Source organism: Phaethon lepturus, unplaced genomic scaffold (genome assembly GCF_000687285.1).
Source record: "Phaethon lepturus isolate BGI_N335 unplaced genomic scaffold, ASM68728v1 scaffold20591, whole genome shotgun sequence".
Lineage (NCBI taxonomy): Eukaryota > Metazoa > Chordata > Aves > Phaethontiformes > Phaethontidae > Phaethon > Phaethon lepturus.
The window spans coordinates 15,783-33,345 of record NW_010515876.1 but is presented as its reverse complement, the minus strand read 5'-3'; the positions used below and the strand labels follow the sequence as shown (position 1 = coordinate 33,345).

Genomic DNA, 17,563 nt, shown 5'->3' with positions numbered 1-17,563 from the left:
GGAAGTGCCCCCAGCCGCTGCTCCGGGAGGGTCGAGGTGTTTTATAACCAGCAGTGGGGGACGGTGTGTGACGACAGCTGGGACCTGAGAGATGCTGAGGTGGTGTGCCGGCAGATGGGCTGTGGGGCAGCCGTGTCAGCTCCAGGCTTGGCTCAGTTTGGGCCAGGGTCCAACCATATCTGGCTGGGTGATGTTGAGTGCACAGGGGCAGAAGCTACCCTCTCCGAATGCAGGTCCAGGATGGGTGAACCCATGAATTGCTACCATGGGGAAGATGCTGGTGTTGTGTGCTCAGGTAATTCTTTTTTTTTTCTCAAATGGCATCATTCAGGGGGGTGTTGAGCTATGTGGCTAGAAAGGTGGAGGGTGACTTTGCTGGCGGCATGGTCTCCTCTGAGCTTGGGTAACACCAAACCCCACGGAAGAGCTCAGGTCGCTCTTCTGCAGAGGTCTGACTGCCTTGTTCGGTGACTGGTCTTGCTGATGAAACCCCAGTGGTGTGGAGGACCTATGCAACCTGAGAAATGCTGAGCACAAGAATCTGAGCAAGGCAGTGAGAGACACACGACCAAGCCTTCAAGGGGATGGGAAGAAAGAGGCTCTACTTAGGGACCTAGGGGCAGAGATGTAGAGTTTGTTGCAATCCAGAAAACCACCAAAAGCTGCTGGACTGAGAGCAGGGTGGAAAGAAGTGACCCATCGTACAAAGACACCAGCGGACAGGAAGGGAAAAATTTTACAAATTCCTCTGCTTTTATCCTTTTCCAGCAAGCATGTCTGAATTTTCTCTATTTAAGCAGTTTTCTTGTTCTAGCTGATATTCATTAAAGCCTAGCTTTAAGTATCCAACATCCCTACAGTGTTTGGGGATGTTCAATATAATGGCAGGACCAAGCATGTCCTCCTCAAAGGTCCAGGTTGCCAATAGCATAAAAGGAGCAAAAATGGGCAATATGCATTAGTCACTATGAGCAGCACAGGCATAGAAGGAGACCTCCAAAAAGGGTGTCCACCTTGTCCTGTTTCAGACCCTGCAGCGTTGCGGCTGGTGAATGGGTCAAGCCTCTGTGCTGGGAGAGTTGAAGTGCTCCACAGGCATCAGTGGGGGACTGTGTGCGATGACAGCTGGGATGAAGAGGATGCTGCAGTCGTGTGCCGGCAGCTGGGCTGTGGGACAGTGGTCTCAGCCCCTGGCGCAGCTTGGTTTGGGCAAGGGCACCATGCCATCTGGCTGGATGATGTGAACTGCACAGGGAGTGAGGACACCCTCTCAGAGTGCCTGGCCAGGCCATGGGGGACACACAACTGTGACCATGGGGAAGATGCCGGTGTGGTGTGCTCAGGTAACGTGGCCACCTTCGGTTCAGAAAAGGGTGTGAGAATGCCCCATAACCCTAGAAAAATTCAAGGTCAGGTTAGACAGGGCTCTGAGCAACCTGATCTAGGTGAAGATGTCCCTGCTTATGGCAGGGGGGGTGGTTTAGATGACCTGTGGGTCTGGAGAACAAGTCTTATGAGGAGCAGCTGAGGGAACTGGGGTTGTTTAGTCTGGAGAAAAGGAGGCTGAGGGGAGACCTCATCGCTCTCTAGAACTACCTGAAAGGGGGTTGTAGCGAGGTGGATGGGTTTCTTTTCCCAAGTAACAAGTTGTTTTTCCCAAGGAAATTGCCTCAAGTTGTGCCAGCGGAGATTTGGATCGGATATTAGGAAAAATATTCACAGGAATGGTGTGAATGTCTTCACAGGAAGGGTTGTCAAGCATTGGAACAGCTGCCTCACCATCCCTAGAGGGATTTAAATATGTGTAGACATGGTACTTAGGGACATGGTTTAGTGGTGGACTCTGCAGTGCTAGGTTAATGGACTTGATGATATTAAGGGTCCTTTCCAACCTAAATGATTCTATGACCTTTAATGGTCCCTCCAACCCAAACCATTCTATGCTGGGTGATCACCTTGCTCAAGCTTGGAGAGTGCACACCTGCTCTCCAGAGGCAGAAACGGGGATGTGCACGCTGGAGAGTGAAAATAGGCTTTCATTTAGCACAAGCTGGGTCCTACGTTTGTAGAGCCCACTGGAATCGTCTTGGGCACCATGGCCAATGACATCATGTCAGAATGGGAGTTCCTGAGTATGCATTTAGCACATGTTCGAGGGGAGTTATCCTGGTCATAGGAAATATTATGATTAAAACCTTCCAGAAGGAAAAGCTACAGCATGGGGAATATCCTCATGGCTGAGCTGGAAAGATGAGGGCCATGGCTGGTGTTGGAAAGACTTGTCCCTGTATCCAGCCTTTCCATTCTCTTCCCACCTAACTTCAGACAAACCTCAAGGCTCCTGTGGTCCCCTCAAGGCCAGTGGGAATAGAGTCCATGTCCTTGTAAGAAGGATGTCTGCTTCCAGTGAGTTAGCCAAGACTGGATGCACTTGCTTGGGAGCCACCTGGACACAACTGCAATCTTCTTGGGGAGGAGAACCACATGGGTGGTACATCTTGCAGGCACCTCTGGTCTGGTGCTGGTCAGCAGGCTTCTTTGAGGAGAGAAATGGGTGACCATGGGATTGCAGAAGGGCCCATTCTGCAATCATCCAGCCCAGGTAGTGCCCACCAGGAATAAGCCGCTCTGCAGATTGCCCTGCTTGGAGCAGTCAGAGGGGTGGCACTTCGAATGGCCTTGGCTTTCCCAGCAGTCCACCCCTGAAACATAGACAGTCATGATGCACCAGATGGTGCATGGATGTGGGTGTTGAACAGCCATGACCAGTGCAAAGGTGCTACAGCACCAAGGGGACTGTGCCTGCTGGTGACAAGATCTTAGCAAAACCTTTCTTTGTATCTTCTTTTGTGTATTCTACTATCTCAAAACCATGTAGATTGGAAGGGATCTCTGGAGAGCTCTGGTCTAATCTTCCACTCTGTTAGACCAACTAGACCATATTGTTCATGGCCTTGACCAGTGAAGCTGAGAAAGTCCCCAAGGATGGAAATCCAAATGCCTTTCTCATCTCTGTTACAATATTTAACCATCCTCATGGGGGAAGAGTATTTTCCGCTTACTAATGGGAATTTGCCACAGTGCACACTGTGCTCATTTCCTCATGTCCTTGTGATGTCCGCTTATCTCCTGAGTTAGCTCTGGATGAAGAGACGTTTGCTTTCTCCCCACAGGCTCTGTTACCATCAGTCCTCCTCAGCCTCTGCCGCTGCTCCCATTGCTGGTCTCAATTATCCCTACAGTCTTGATGCTGGTCTGCGGGGCTCTTCTGTACCAGAGGAGGAGGCGAATGCAAAGCAGGGCTTTTAACTCCCCCCGAGGTGAGCTCTGCTGTGGGTGAAGAGGGCAATGGAGTTTGCAGACGTAGTGTGTAGCTGGAAACAAGTTTTGTTCAAAACACTGATGTCAGCAGAGTTGGGGCAGAAAGTTTTTTTTTCCTGTGGTTCATGTTGAAAGGAACTTCCTTTTCGGGTTTGACCTCTTCTTCCCCCTTTCTCTTTCTTTTCACTCTTCCCCTTTTACTTTGACGCCATCTTCCCTGCTGGGTTATGGACACACTGGGAGGTGGGACAACCCTTGGAGTCTCCTCAAACACTGCCTGCACTTCCCTCTGCTGCCTGCGCTGCCTGTACATCAGACAGGAGCGCTGAGCAGAGGACAGCTGTATGGGTTCCTAGCTCCTTGGCAAGGGCTGTTCCACCTTTAGCCTGAGGGGTCAGAAAAGATCAGGAATTGTGTCTTGTTCCTGAAGTTTTAGGGCTGTGGTGGAGACTCTTGGAAACTGGGGTTGAGCGCTTGGGGTTGCCTGTGTTGAACATCCCTGTGTTGTCTTCTTGAACATCCAACGCATTGATGAAGGGTGCTGTGTGTGGACCAAATGCTGGATCAAGGGTGGTTTCTGCAAAGCAGGCTTCATATCTGACTGCTGGCAGGGGTGATGGTAGTGTGCCCTCTGCTGCCACCGTTGTTGGCCAAGCCAAAGTGATTTGTACTGTCTCAAACAGAGTTGGTCTTGTAAAAAAGGGGAAAATTCAGGCTGTGTGGAGCAAACCATCATGGACTGAATCACCATGTTTTTCAGGTTTTGTGCGCATGGAGGAGCTGGTTGTCTCTGACACGTCCATCTCAATGCCTGGAGAAGAGCAAGTGGCAGCCAAGGTGTCTTCTGCTGGGGATGCCAACAAGATAGCTCAGCACAAGCTGTCATCAGCCCAGACCTAAAACTCCAGTGATGCAGCTCCGTCCCAGCACACAGCTCTTTCAGCAAGTGCCCTGGACCACCTACAGAGCTAGGTCACTACATCCACCACCCACCTCTGTGCCCACCTTGGTCAGTCACCCTGAGTGATGCAAGGCATGACACACACGGTGCAGCACCAACGGTCTGCACGCAGAAGACATTTGATGCGTAGAAGGTTACCTCTTTCAATTTGTTTTTCAAGCATTTGTGAAAATAAAAACATTCTGTAAGACTTGAGCAGTGTTTTACTGTTGAAGGATTTTTTGTCGGAGGTTTCTTTTCTTCTTTTTTTTTATAGCCAGTCAGTGGAGGCTGCAAAGTTTACACCAAAATGTTCCCTACAGCGGTTAAGTTTAACAGATTTGCAAACTCCACCTGAAAGCTCAGTTTAGGCCTCATGTAGATATTTAGAGCCATCTGAGATGCCTTAGTTCTAGGACATTGCTATGGGACTGGCAAACGTGACAAAGGACCTACAGGTCACTAGATTAATCTGTATGGGGGCAACTAGGTCTCACTGATCCCTTCCACCTGTTGTATTTCCAAACATGCTCCTGTGCTTTGTGTCCTTGGACATCAGTCTCCTGGGGCCTCTCAGAGGACAGGGGCTTCTTGTGAAGGGCTTGGAAGGCACAGAGGTGCAAGTCAGCCATGCAGAGGGATGCTGGCAAGAGGTTTAAGAAGCTCTGGTCAAAAAAATAAGCACTGGGTACCACCATGGCTCATGCCAACCCAAGTGGTATGAGACTACGAGCAGCCAAGCAGGACCCTATGCAAGCACCCTGCTGTGTGTTGGCAGGACACTCCTGCTCATGAAGAACCAGGAAAATAGATAGGTAGCCAACCAAAGGGAAACAGGATGAGCCCTGTCATAAATATGGTGGCTGTGGTGGGGTAAAAGTATGAACATCTGCAAGGCAGGGGAAGAGAGGAAAAAGGGGATGCATGCTGGGTCACAGGGGCTTAGAAGATGAAGCCTTGGAGTGTCCTGAGAGGATTGACCCAGCTGGGAAACTGAAGATGGCATGCATAATTTGTGGAAAGCATCTGCCAAGGGAAACAAGGAGTGCATGAAGAGCCCAAACAGGCCAAAAACTTGGAGAACTAATGAGTAAAAGTTGATCCTATAGTGTGCAGGACACTTGCAAAGGAGGATGAGACGAGACTATGTCCGAGTCTGTGGCTGTGGTATGTACAGAGGAGAGTTTAAGGCTGGTGGAAGCGCTTCTCTGAGTAATAACTCTTTGTGTTAAACTCATAGTAAGCCTTGTGTGAGCTTTTCATAGTCCAGTTGAGGGTGATGTTGGGAATTTTCAGTTAATACCTGCACGGATGTGGGTTGGTCCTGGGCTCTACTGCACTAAAAAGGAGTTGCCCAGGGCACACACTCCCTAGTTTCTGCCACTTTTCCAGGTTCTATGCTCACTCTCCTGCTGTTCCCTCAGTCTGAAGGTCAACGGCACCAGTCTTCCTCATGCAAGGGGGCTTGGCAGTGGATCATCAGGGATCTAGGCTTTTTCAAGGGAATAATGTGATATTGATGAGGTTTATTCTTCCTCCTCACCTTCTTCCAATTTCAGATTCTCATGTTTTCTCACATATCTTCACACTTTGTTCTTCCCTTATCTGCCCACAAATCAATATTGCACCCAAAATGAATAAATATGGGGCTTTTTCTCTGTGTGGGGTACTTGTTCTTTGTTACCCCTAAAACTGGTTTTGTCCAGATCCAGCCTGTAAGCTGCCGATAACCTTGGGCTTTCCAGTGTGCCCCACCTCTTATCATCCCATGGCTGTCCTCTTCACTGACTTGTGTGTTTCCACTTCTCAAGGCTTCTGCTGTAACACCAGATTTATGTTTCTCCATGGGTTTGAGAGCCCCAGGATACCCCTAGATGCCTTGCACTCCACGGGCTGCTTCTGGAGGGTGGTAGGGACTACAGCAGGGCTGGATCCTTCACCCCTTATCCAGTCTCCCAAAGCTACCTCAGTATGTCTTGTCCCACTGGGCGCCCACATCCTGGCACCATGACCTGGGGTATGCAACACATGGTCCCTTTTGTGTTGCAGAAACACCCCTTAGTCAGCTGAAACACACCTTATTTCAGGCACTTTGAGGTGAAAACATACATCAGAATTAATAGTTCTGCCTTAGGCCACAAGGACATCCTGTGCTGACTCTTGCCTGCCTCAGTCCTGCTCTCTGCTATTGAGCAGGGGAATGGTCATTCCCCTAATGACCCTAACGAGGGTAACGGAGATGCACATAGCAGGCTTTGCAAAGTTAGCTTTTCTTTCTTCTCCTTCCTATAGCTGTGGCCCAGGGTTATGCTCTACCTACCTCCACCCCTAGGAAGCACAGTTCCCTTTTCAGCCTTTTGCTGGCACAGTTTACAGGAGTTCAGCTCCAGGGTCCTCCCATGCATGTCTGAGTGGTCATCTGAGGCTGCTGCAGAGCCTCCCCCTCCTTCCTCTCCTCTGCAGATGAGCTGTTCTGGACACATCCCTGGGTTACTCCAGTGCAATGCAACCTGGATGTTTGACCAGGGTTGCTCAGTTGGCTCTTTACAGAAGGCTGTGAGGTGAGGCAGGAGATCCAGCCACCAATGGGCACAAGCACTCCACCCAGCACCCAACATCTCCTTGGGCACTAACTTAGACTCTACAACCTTCCCACCCTTCAGGTTGTGTTTAAAGCCCATGGAGTTGGCAAGAAAGGGTCAGGAGTGGGGTAAAGCTCTTTCTAAGGGTAGAAATGGGATCTGGGTAGCTGAGTGCATGTGTCTAACAGCACTGAGGGACGTAAGGGCATCTTGCAAAAAGGAACTGACACCCATGCACAGGTCTCTGAAACATCCAAGGTTGAGGTGTGCTGATCCTATATGCATTTTCCAGTCTGTTCCTGCAGTCCTTTTCAGTGCCCTCTGCAAACGGGTCCTGGGGGCAACTCCAGTCCATGCCCTGCTGCCCCAGGACACTGACACTTCTGACCCATCAGTCACACTGCCTTCTCTGTGGGGTGATAAATAAGGCAATGGCCCTTGCTAATAGAGATACTTCTCCATGGGATTCCATTTTTGTGTCTACTGAGTATCATTGCAGTGAGGGGAGGGAGCTGGGAGCTGTATCATACTGGGGGGAGCTGCTTCAGGAGGCCCTTGGGCGAGATTCAGTATGGAGGACACTAGTGATAGGACAAGAGGAAATGGCTTCAAGTTGCGCCAGGGGAGGTTTAGATTGGATATTAGGAGAAATTTCTTCACCGAGAGGGTGGTCAGGCATTGGAACAGGCTGCCCAGGGAGGTGGTGGAGTCGCCATCTCTGGAAGTGTTCAAGAACGTGGGGATGTGGCGCTTCAGGACATGGTCTAGGGGACATGGTGGCGCTGGACTAATGGTTGGACTTGATGATCTTGAAGGTCCTTTCCAACCTAGCGATTCTGTGATTCTGTGATTCTGTGAAAGGATGGGCAGGTGAAGGGGTGAGGGGTCAGTATCTGGGCAGGCAGCGATTTGCTTGGTATCCTCCTCCCCTACTCCCCAGTTGCAATCATGACACTGAACACAGCTGAGGTCCCCCCCCAGTACCATCTCCTGCCCCCTCCCAACCGTGATGGGGCTGGACTTGGCCCCTGGACAGTCTGCGAGAGCAGCTTGCACTGCTTGGTCGCCTGTGCCAGATCCAGAACCACAAGGATCCTCAGGGGCTCCGGCGTGGATCCGAAGGACTGCCAGGGTGCATGGCAGCCCAAATGTCCAGGGATGGCGTTGGGGAGTCCTGCAGCCTGGCTGCGGGGAGAGGGGCATCAGGCGTGTTGGAGAAAATTATTTAATTGCCAGCATGAGGCCTTTTATACTAAAAATTTTCAAGTTGTGAGCTTCCTCCGTTCCTCTTATGGCTGATGGATTTTCCCCAGCTCAAGTTACTCCCTGGGATCTCTTCCTTACCTTTATCTAGACAGAGTTTGCAACAGATTACTTCATCGTTGAAGGGAAGGATGAAAGATTTCAGATGCTTCAGAGCAGCAGAAGATGCTGAGATGCGAAGGCCAAGGGGTAGCACAAGACAAGTCCACATTGCATCAGCTGTGGTGGGATGAACCATGGAGATGCTGGCACATGCAGACCTCAGTCATTTGCAAAAACCCGAAGTGCTCAAGTGCAGATATCTGTGCTGGGCTGTCATTACAGCCACTGGGAGCAGTCAGCAGAGAAAAATGAGCCACACAAGAAGATCCTGATGGCTTCTCCCATTGCATTCTCAGCTTTGCAGAGAACAGTTCACAATGCTCAGCTCTTGGCACACGCATGATCTCTTTGCACTCCCTGGAAGGTGCAAGCAAGTTTGGAGACTGCAAGGCAGTCACAGAATAGTGTTTCCAACCGCTTGCCCTCGAATAATAAGGCGATTTTCTGCCATCTAGCTGCACATCTGTGCAATGCAATGCAACAAATTTCATGGTGCACCATGTCTGGCTTTAAATGTTTTCCTTTTCTAGTAAGCAGCTGCAAACGAGTTCTCTGAAATCATCATCTCTGGGTGCTGCAGCAGTCAAAAAACCCAACAAAATGTTGCATACCCTAAGAAGAGCATTGAGGACAAGGCAAGGGTATAATTTTGCTGTGATACACAATCCTGGTTCTGTACACCCTCATTCAAAAAACGTGTGGACATGGCACTTCAGGACATGGTTTAGTGGGCATGGTGGTGTTGGGTTAATGGTTGGACTTGATGATCTCAGAGGTCTTTTCCAACCTTAATGATTCTGTGATTTTGTGATTCTTCCACATCTTTTGTAGTGTGTGTAGTGCTGGTCACCATGCCTCAGGAAGCATGTACTGCAAGTAGCGCAGGTCCAGAGACTCAGTTGCTGCCTCAGGGAGGGTTGCGGGGGCTGATGCTGTCAGCTAGTTCAAAGAGAAATCAGTCAAAAGTGTGAACAATCTGTCTAAAAGCAGATACTACAGCGAACATGCCTAACACAAGAACTCTAGATGCCGGGAGACTGGAGGCCATCAGAAGTGGCCTGGTTTGCATGTTGACCCCATCTCCAGTGCCACTTATGGGCTAGGTTGGATCGAACACTTCTCAGACCCAGCGGGAAATGTATAACTTACCTTTAGGTGTTACTTAGGAGTTAAAGTAAGGGTTAAAGGTAAGTTATACAATGGTCAAATACTTGGTCAAAATGGGCATCCCTCAACCCCAAACCCGCTTCCGTGTCTTTGCTTCACAGAACCCTTGAAAATGGGTCCATGAGCGATGTCAGCAGGGCTTGCTGTCCAAATCTTTCAAAGCTGTGATGCCTGCAAAGCTCTTGCACCCTCCCACAACTGAGAGCATGAACACACGAACGCCTTCTCACTTGCACTAAAAAAATGCAGCAAGGGTTGGGGTTCAAAATGCAGCTGCTGGGATAGCAATGCTGAAAGTGGAGTACCATTTGTTTGGGGTTTTTTTCCTCTGTGTACTGTCTTACTAGCCAAAAATTATTTGTTCACCCTGGACATCAGTGATTTCATGAGCATTGTGCATTTTACACCTTGCAGGACTTTACAACTCAGTCCATCATATGCAAGCCTACAGGGATGCAATCTCACTCTGTTCCAGCTTCGCAGTTACTGCATCGTGCTGATGTGCTCCACAAGGAGATGTTGGACCATCCAAGCTCATGTTTACAGATTGAAGAGTGCTGGTAGCTGTGCAAGCAAATCACAGGGGCAAAATATCCTGCCTCCATGCTGCGTCATGCCAAGGGCTGCACCTTAATTAATGGGGGGGTAACAAACCTTCCTGCAGTCCCTAAGACGATGTTCAGACTACAGGGAGCTAGAGGTGGGAAGGGAAGCCTTTGGGCTCCCTCTTCTTGGCATGAACAGTGAATTGAAAAGATGTGGGAGCTCTCTTTAGGAAAGGCTTAAACTTTGCAGGTACAAAAGGCTGAAAATTAATGGTCATCTTCCACCACAAGGCAGTAGGGATTTTATATAGGGGCTGGGCTGTATCCAGCTGAGCAACGTGGGGCCAGAAACTGCCCTCTCCAGGCGCCCAGCTCAGCGCTGGGGTGCAGGCTCCCACCACAGCGAGGAAGATGCCAGTGCTGTGTGCTCAGACAACGCTTCCACAGGTCACGTTCGCCACTGGGAGAAGCACGGAGCATCCTTTCAGAACTGCTTTTTTTGCTGAGAATCTTTGTATTTGGTTCAGCCTGCCTTACACAGCCGTGGGAGCCCATGGCCCTGGGAAGCCAGCAGCCCAGTGCAGGTGGAATGGGACGTAGCCGTTTCCCATGTCACAGTCCTAAAGAGGGATGGTGTGCCCCACAGGGTCATCTCAGAAATGTTGATGCCTGTTGTCCATCATGCCTGGTGTTGTGGGGTCTGCAGGCTGGATTTGACTGGAGGCAGCAGGGAGGGGGTTTGAGGAGAGAACTCAACTCTGGAGGATGCGTGACCTTCCTTCCTGGCCAGGAGCTGAGAAGGGAGAGGGGCTGCAGGGTCCTTGGCTGCAGCGTCACGAGGTGCTGAGCTCCCCACTTTGCTCCCTCTGCCCGGCATGACTATGCCCAGCTCCATCATCTCTGATGAAGGTACGCCAGGAGCCTACTCAGTCCAGTGTCCTGGTCCCAGGGCTCGGTGATGCTCTGCTTTCCTTGCATCAGCTCCAGGGACCAGGCGGGCTCCTTGCCCCATAGTCATGCCTCCACCCCAGCCTTGGAATGCAAAAACCTGCAGGTCATCCCAGGGACCCCATCACAACCCCATCCTGCTGCTTGCAGGTGAACAGACTATTCACTGAAAACCTGAATTATGGTACGAATATGGGGATGTTTATCACAAACCCAGGGGTTTGTGCTAAACCATCACCCGCCTCAATTCCCCAAATTCCCTTAAACTCAGAACAAGAATCAATGCAACAAGTGGGGTGCCCAAAACCTGAGCATGTTTGCAGCTTAATCTCAGTGGCTACAGCACAGTTTCTGGACACCCCCACTCCCCCTTATTCTTTATATTATGTGATACTCCCAGAATACAGGCTGTGCATTTTACACACACAACGGCTTCAGCGATGTGACTTCAGGACAGACTTCAGCCAGAGCATGCTATTCAATGTACACAATCCCTCAAAATCTCCGTATTTTGGCAGGGGAAAGGAGGTTTCTTGCCTTCCACAAGCACCCTGGGTGTATCCCCAGATTGGGGGGGGGGGTGGTGGTCCACTTTTGGATACCTGCAAGACAAGGCTCAGCTTTTCCCAAGGGTGCAAACCCCCGCAAGTGAGCATTGCAAACCCTCCTGCTGCTGGATCCACGGCCGGGAGCTGGCTGGGGACCGGGGAGGTGGGGCTGAAACAGGGCAGACACAGCTGGGAACGGGGGGAATCTCCTAGCAGACATGGCTCAGGTGCTGGTGGGGGCTCCTAAACCATTTAGAGGGCAAAATCCAGGGGACAGCAGGGAGGAGGGGTCAGTGCAGGAGGAGGGATGAGCACCGGGCAAATACAGGCACTGTTGCTGCAGAGGAGGGGACAAACCTCCTCTCGCCACCTTCCCGGCAGTGACAGCACCCAGCTCAGCTTGCAGCTTGCACTGGGACGGTCATCCTGCCCTAAAGGCATGGGGGTTTTGGGACATGGCCTCCTGTCCCTGCACAGCAACCTGGCTGGCTTCACCAGAGCAGGGCTCCTCATCTACCTGGCGTGCCTCTGCGGTGAGTGGCTCCTGCACGGGGGAAGGACCACCCTAGGAGAAGGAGGGGGATGGTGATCTGCAGGAATGGGGGCCACTGGGCTTCCAGATGGATGGGGCAAAGCCTCCTTTGACCCACCAGCCCTTAAAGGGAAGAAAAAGCGGCAGATGGGGGAGGAGACCTTGTTAGCCAGGTAATTATCCTGGCCTCTGCGCTGCTATCCTTGCACAGAGTCGTTGGGAAATGCTTGGAGCTTTACCAACTTATGACGGTCAAGACCAGAAATTGCTTATTTGTGTTGGCCACCTCTTCAGGGCCGGCCAGTTTGTTTACAAAGGGCACAAAGTCCTCTTCCCCGCAGCGCAAACAGGCATTCATTCTGCTCTGCGCTCTGCAGACGCAAAGGCTTTCCAGGAGGTGACCGATTGTGCTGCCAGCGGGATGGCAAGGTGCTGTTGTCATTTTTTTCTGTCTCTGCCTGCCTCATTTTGCATCCCATTCTCCAGGGGATGCTGCAGGCTTTATTTACCCAGATCCCAACATAGGCACCCCAGAGCGGCTTGGCCACTCCAGCACTTACTGCCATGGTGATTGAACACCTCATATTTACCTTTCTTGCAGTAGTTTAAGCCCCTGTAATGCCCTCCTCTAAGACGCAGCTCCACTTGGCTAGGGGCCATGGGCTAATTGCCATGCAGGCTCCCTCTCTCATCACACAAATTACTAATTAAAGCACCTGGTTGCACACAGACACCCCGTTTTCCATCAGATGGCTGGCAGCTACTCCCTATGTACAATTTCCTAGAGTTTTCAATCCAGCTGGTAGTGTTTTCCTTCTCATTGATTGGGAATACTAAGCAAAAAAATATCTGAAGTACCTTTAAATATAATTATAGATTCATAGAATCATGGAATGTGTTGGGTTGGAAGGGACCTTAAAGATCATCTAGTTCCAACCCCCCTGCCATGGGCAGGGGCATCTTCCATTAGACCAGATTGCTCAAAGCCCCATCCAGCCTGGCCTTGAACACTTCCAGGGATGTGTATCTTTCCAAGGATTGTCTTTCAAAAAGGGGGTTTGCAGAGCATTTTCTCTCCTGGATTATTCTGCGTTTTTTTTCATTTGTCTTTGAGCCAAAGGAGAAGCACGTCCATGGTTCACATAAGCCACTGCCATTTGCAGAGGCTCCAAGCGACACAGCCTTTCCCAGTGCTGCTCTTCCACACCGGGCCCTCTCCGTATCCCTCTTGCAGACCTGGTTGCTTCCCTGCGGGCTCCCCTCCACCTGTCAGATGGCCCGCACCGCTGCGCCGGCAGGGTTGAGATCTTCTACGAGAACCAGTGGGGAACAGTGTGCGACGACCACTGGGACCTGGCGGATGCCGCCGTGGTGTGCCGGCAGCTGGGCTGCGGCACAGCACTGTCAGCCGCCGGGGGCACACATTTCAGGGCAGGGTCTGGTCCCATCTGGATGGATGATGTCAACTGCACGGGGACGGAGGTCGCTCTGTCTTACTGCAGGACAAAGGGCTGGGGAAAGAACAACTGCCACCATGGTGAAGATGCCGGCGTGGTGTGCTCAGGTAATGCCCCATGGAAATTGGGGCGGGGGGGCACATGGTCCTCAATGCAATTCCCTCAGGAGTCTTGCCCCCTCAACTTTCCAAAAGCTCTCTGTGGCACAGAGCACCCATGGCCCCAGCAAGGGATGGTTTTGTGGTTTGTCCTGTACAAGGGACTGCAGGCTAGTGAGCAATTTGGGAAGCGGGCTCGGAAACGTTATCTGTGCTAACTCCACCCTCCTGAGATGCTGAACCACCTCTGGGGGAGGGGTAGGGACCCCTTGTGCATCACACACCTCTGCGGTGAGCAGGACCCCGTGCGCCTTGCTTTGCCTGCGTGTTCTGGGGACTCAGGCAGGGCTAGAGACCCATTGTGTTTCTTAGGCAGGCACTGTGAGATGCAGCCTCAGGCAGGGGAGAGAGGGGCCGGGAGGAGACCCAGATTCCTCCTCCCCATCAGCAACAAGAGAGACAGGATGGTTTCCACGCCCTTGCCTCTGGCAAGCCACAATCAGCTTAGAGAATACTCTTTTATGGCCACAAACTGTGAGGCTTCAAAAGCGTGGAGCTTTGGTGGCTGCTCAAGGTTGCAGGTGCTTACGGCAAGTGGTAAATGCTGGAGAATTGTCCCCACAGACATCAACACACAGGTGTGCTGAGCCCCCTCAGTTGTCACTTCCACCTGCAAAGAGGACATGGTGCCCCATGAATGCCAGAAAAAAAGCCTTCCTGCTTCCTGTCCCAGCATCCTCAGAACCTCCAGCCACAGCTGGAAAGTCCATGTGGCATCACCCCCATCCCACTCTGGAGGTGGCTGCATGTTGGTAGCAACCGGGCACAGCCAACAAGCATAGCGCAGTACGGAACAGTCCTGCAGAAATGAGGGGCAACGGGGTTTTCATGGTGCACCTCTTGTGCCCTCCGTAGACTCATCCAGCCACCCTATGGCCAACTACACCAGTCCTGTAGACCTCCGCTTGGTGAATGGCCCGAACCGCTGCTCTGGAAGAGTGGAGGTGATGCACAACCACCAGTGGGGAACTGTGTGCGACAACAACTGGAGCATCCCCGATGCCAGCGTGGTGTGCCGGCAGCTGGGTTGCGGGACAGCAGTCTCAGCCTACGGCTCATCTCACTTTGGCCCAGGATTGGGCCCCATTTGGCTGGACAGTGTTCAGTGCAGTGGGACCGAAGCTGCCTTGTCCGAATGCGTGGCCAGACCTTGGGGTGTCAACAGCGTCAACCATGAAGAAGATGCCAGCGTTGTGTGCACAGGTAACATCATGCTTGCGAACCAGGAGGAGAAGTTCAGCGGAGGATGCTCTGCTCTGGGTATTCGTACTGGTTTCGCAGCTGCAGCCAAGGGCTGGGCACCAGACACCTGGGTGGGTGACCTTGTCCCCTTTGTCCCATCTCCTACAACATGCCATGCTGGCACTCTTTAGCACACAGGTCCATGAAAGTAAGGAGCAGCAGGGATAACAGGAAGGGAACAAATGCCCTTTGGTCAGCACGCAAAAAGTGCACTTGCATGAGCACCAAGGAGAGAGGAGAAGCACCGGACTGGGTACTACATGCACCTAGCAAGGTTCCAACCCACCACGCTATGGGGCCAGTAGTACACACGCTGTGCAAAGTGGGGGGTGGGGGAGGTGTCAGGTCTTTTTAAAGAAGGGGCAGTGGCAACTGGGGTCTGCAGAAAGTCTCTCCTTTCAGGGGCTGCTGCAGCCACATGAAGGGTTCACGGATGGCCACCTTAGAGGACTAAAAAAAGTGTTGCAGCCATTTATGGTTTGCTTGTGCTCATGTTGAATGTGCACAGGCTCTGAGGTTGCATGGCTGGTTCTCCTGCACCCAAGATGTTTAGCCCCAAACTTTAGATATTCCTTAACTGCTCTTCGTGCAAAACACAGGGGAGCATCCTCCAGCATGGGTCTCACCATGGTGGCAAGAAGAGGCACCTTGGGGGAGACCTGGTCTGACACTCCCCTTTGTGTCTTGTGTCACAAGCAGGCACAGCCACCGACACACCAGCTCGTCTCCGCCTACCGCCCCCAGCCGCTGCGCGGGGCGCGTGGAGGTGTTCCACCTCCATCAGTGGGGGACGGTGTGCGACAACAGCTGGAGCCTGGCTGAGGCGGCGGTGGTCTGCCGGCAGCTGCACTGCGGAACAGCCATCTCAGCCCTGGGCTCGGCTCACTTCGGACAAGGGTCCGGCCGCATCTGGCTAGATAGCGTGAAATGCGCGGGGACAGAAGGTGCCCTTTTTGAATGCCAGGTCAGGCCGTGGCGATCCAACAGCTGTGACCACCAGGAGGATGCTGGCGTGGTGTGCTCAGGTGATCCACATTAGTTGGGATAAGGACCGTGCAGGTTGGGGTGCAAGATCAGCTCAATCGCATCCTAGGTAGCCAGGGATGGGTGACCTTACCCCACTCTGGTTTAAAAAAATAAAATTAAATCAAGAGAAGGCTATGAATGCCACGTTGGGTGATGCCCTTCCCTGTGTCAGCACAGGCTGTGAGACCCCAGTGTGCTGTTAGAATGATTTTGTGTAGGAAGAGCAACCCCTTCTCCTACCTCCCCCCTTTCCGACAGCTCTAGACACACAAATGAATCAGGCAACAGCTCCTACCAGCTCCTATAGTCACTGTTGGCCACAGGACCATTCCATAGTCACTACTGACCCCAGGACCATCTCATAGTCACTGTTGACTCCAAGACCCTCCCACAGTGACTGTTGGCCCCAGGACCACCCCATAGTCACTACTGACCCTTTGTCAGCCTCCAAGCCCCAAGCTCTGGAGCTGTGACCCCTCTTTATACACCCCAATGAGAAGTAAATCCCAAGCCATCCCTGTTGGTGTAGCACCTTTTCCAGGCATCCGGGGGCTGCACGTGTGGAAGGATGCTCTGATTTTCCCGCAGCTTAGCATGTTGCAGAGCCCAACTGGAGCCGTGGATGATGGTCAGGCATGCATGTGCCCCTTGCTCCTTTCACAGACACGGACACTTCGGGGCAGCGCCTGCTCCGGCTGGTGAATGGCTCCAGCAGCTGCCTGGGAAGAGTCGAAGTCTTTCACAACAACAAGTGGGGGACCGTGTGCGATGACACCTGGGACCTCCACGACGCCGCTGTTGTGTGCAAGCAGCTGGGCTGCGGGATAGCGCTGTCAGCACCGGGCTCAGCTCATTTCGGGCCAGGGTCAGATCCCATCTGGCTGGACAACGTTCACTGCAGGGGGACCGAGTCCACCCTCACCAGCTGTGAGCTGAGCAACTGGGGAGAGCACAACTGCGGCCACAGCGAGGATGCTGGCGTGGTGTGCTCAGGTAACACCAGACTGCAGGGACTGGCTCACGTGAGCCAGAATGGTTGGTGTCCATCCACGGGGGGGCTCCACGGGTGCTGGAACTGCTGTTCTACCCCAGGGCTGTGCTCCTCTGCTCACTCTTCCCCATCCCAGCATCAGAGCAGAAGTCAGCTTTCACCCAGCCACTTGGCTTGGAGTTGAACAAAAATGCCACTTTGCCTTAGACAGGAGTTGTGCACCTAACTCATATTGATTTAATCTAGACTATGTACCTGTAGCTCATCAGTGACAGCATCCTGGGATGGGCAAAGTCTTCCTTAAAAAAAAATATATTCCAGGCACACCTTTCCTAGATACTGAAGTCCAGTGCCATGGGGCTGTGGGTGTGGGTCTTCCATGAGCCCCGTTTCACAGATAACAGCCCTGTGGTGACATTGCTTATGAAGGCATCTCGTACAAAAGGATGTAGTAAGGCAATCCATGCTTCCTAGCTTGTTGTGGGTGCTGGTGGGTTGCCTTCAGCAAGGCACCAGAAAAAAATGCCCAGGAGCAAGTCAGAAGCTCTCATCGCCGACTGAGGTCAGAGGGGCCACCTCACCCCCTTGTGTTCTTCTTTGCAGGCACAAACCCCTTGCAGGTGCGGGTGAAAGATGGTCCCGGTCCCTGCGCGGGGCAGGTGGAGGTGCTCTACAACGCTACGTGGCATGGGGTGTGCAGCAGCGGCTGGAGCCTGCTGGGAGCCGGGGGGGGCTGCAAGG

At 52.2% G+C, this 17,563-nt stretch overlaps 1 protein-coding gene across 1 annotated transcript in view; it reads left to right on the top strand.

The window, feature by feature from the left end:
• DMBT1 (deleted in malignant brain tumors 1) overlaps positions 1 to 17,563 on the top strand; it is a gene marked incomplete at its 3' end in the record, with an annotated part of 32,897 nt that overhangs the window by 404 nt on the left and 14,930 nt on the right. Inside the window, exons 3-9 of the mRNA XM_010295915.1 lie at positions 6 to 295; positions 987 to 1,348; positions 2,977 to 2,991; positions 13,215 to 13,522; positions 14,450 to 14,776; positions 15,511 to 15,830; positions 16,495 to 16,824. Coding sequence (XP_010294217.1) covers positions 6 to 295; positions 987 to 1,348; positions 2,977 to 2,991; positions 13,215 to 13,522; positions 14,450 to 14,776; positions 15,511 to 15,830; positions 16,495 to 16,824 — 1,952 coding nt within the window. The remainder of the gene's footprint in view (positions 1 to 5; positions 296 to 986; positions 1,349 to 2,976; positions 2,992 to 13,214; positions 13,523 to 14,449; positions 14,777 to 15,510; positions 15,831 to 16,494; positions 16,825 to 17,563) is intronic.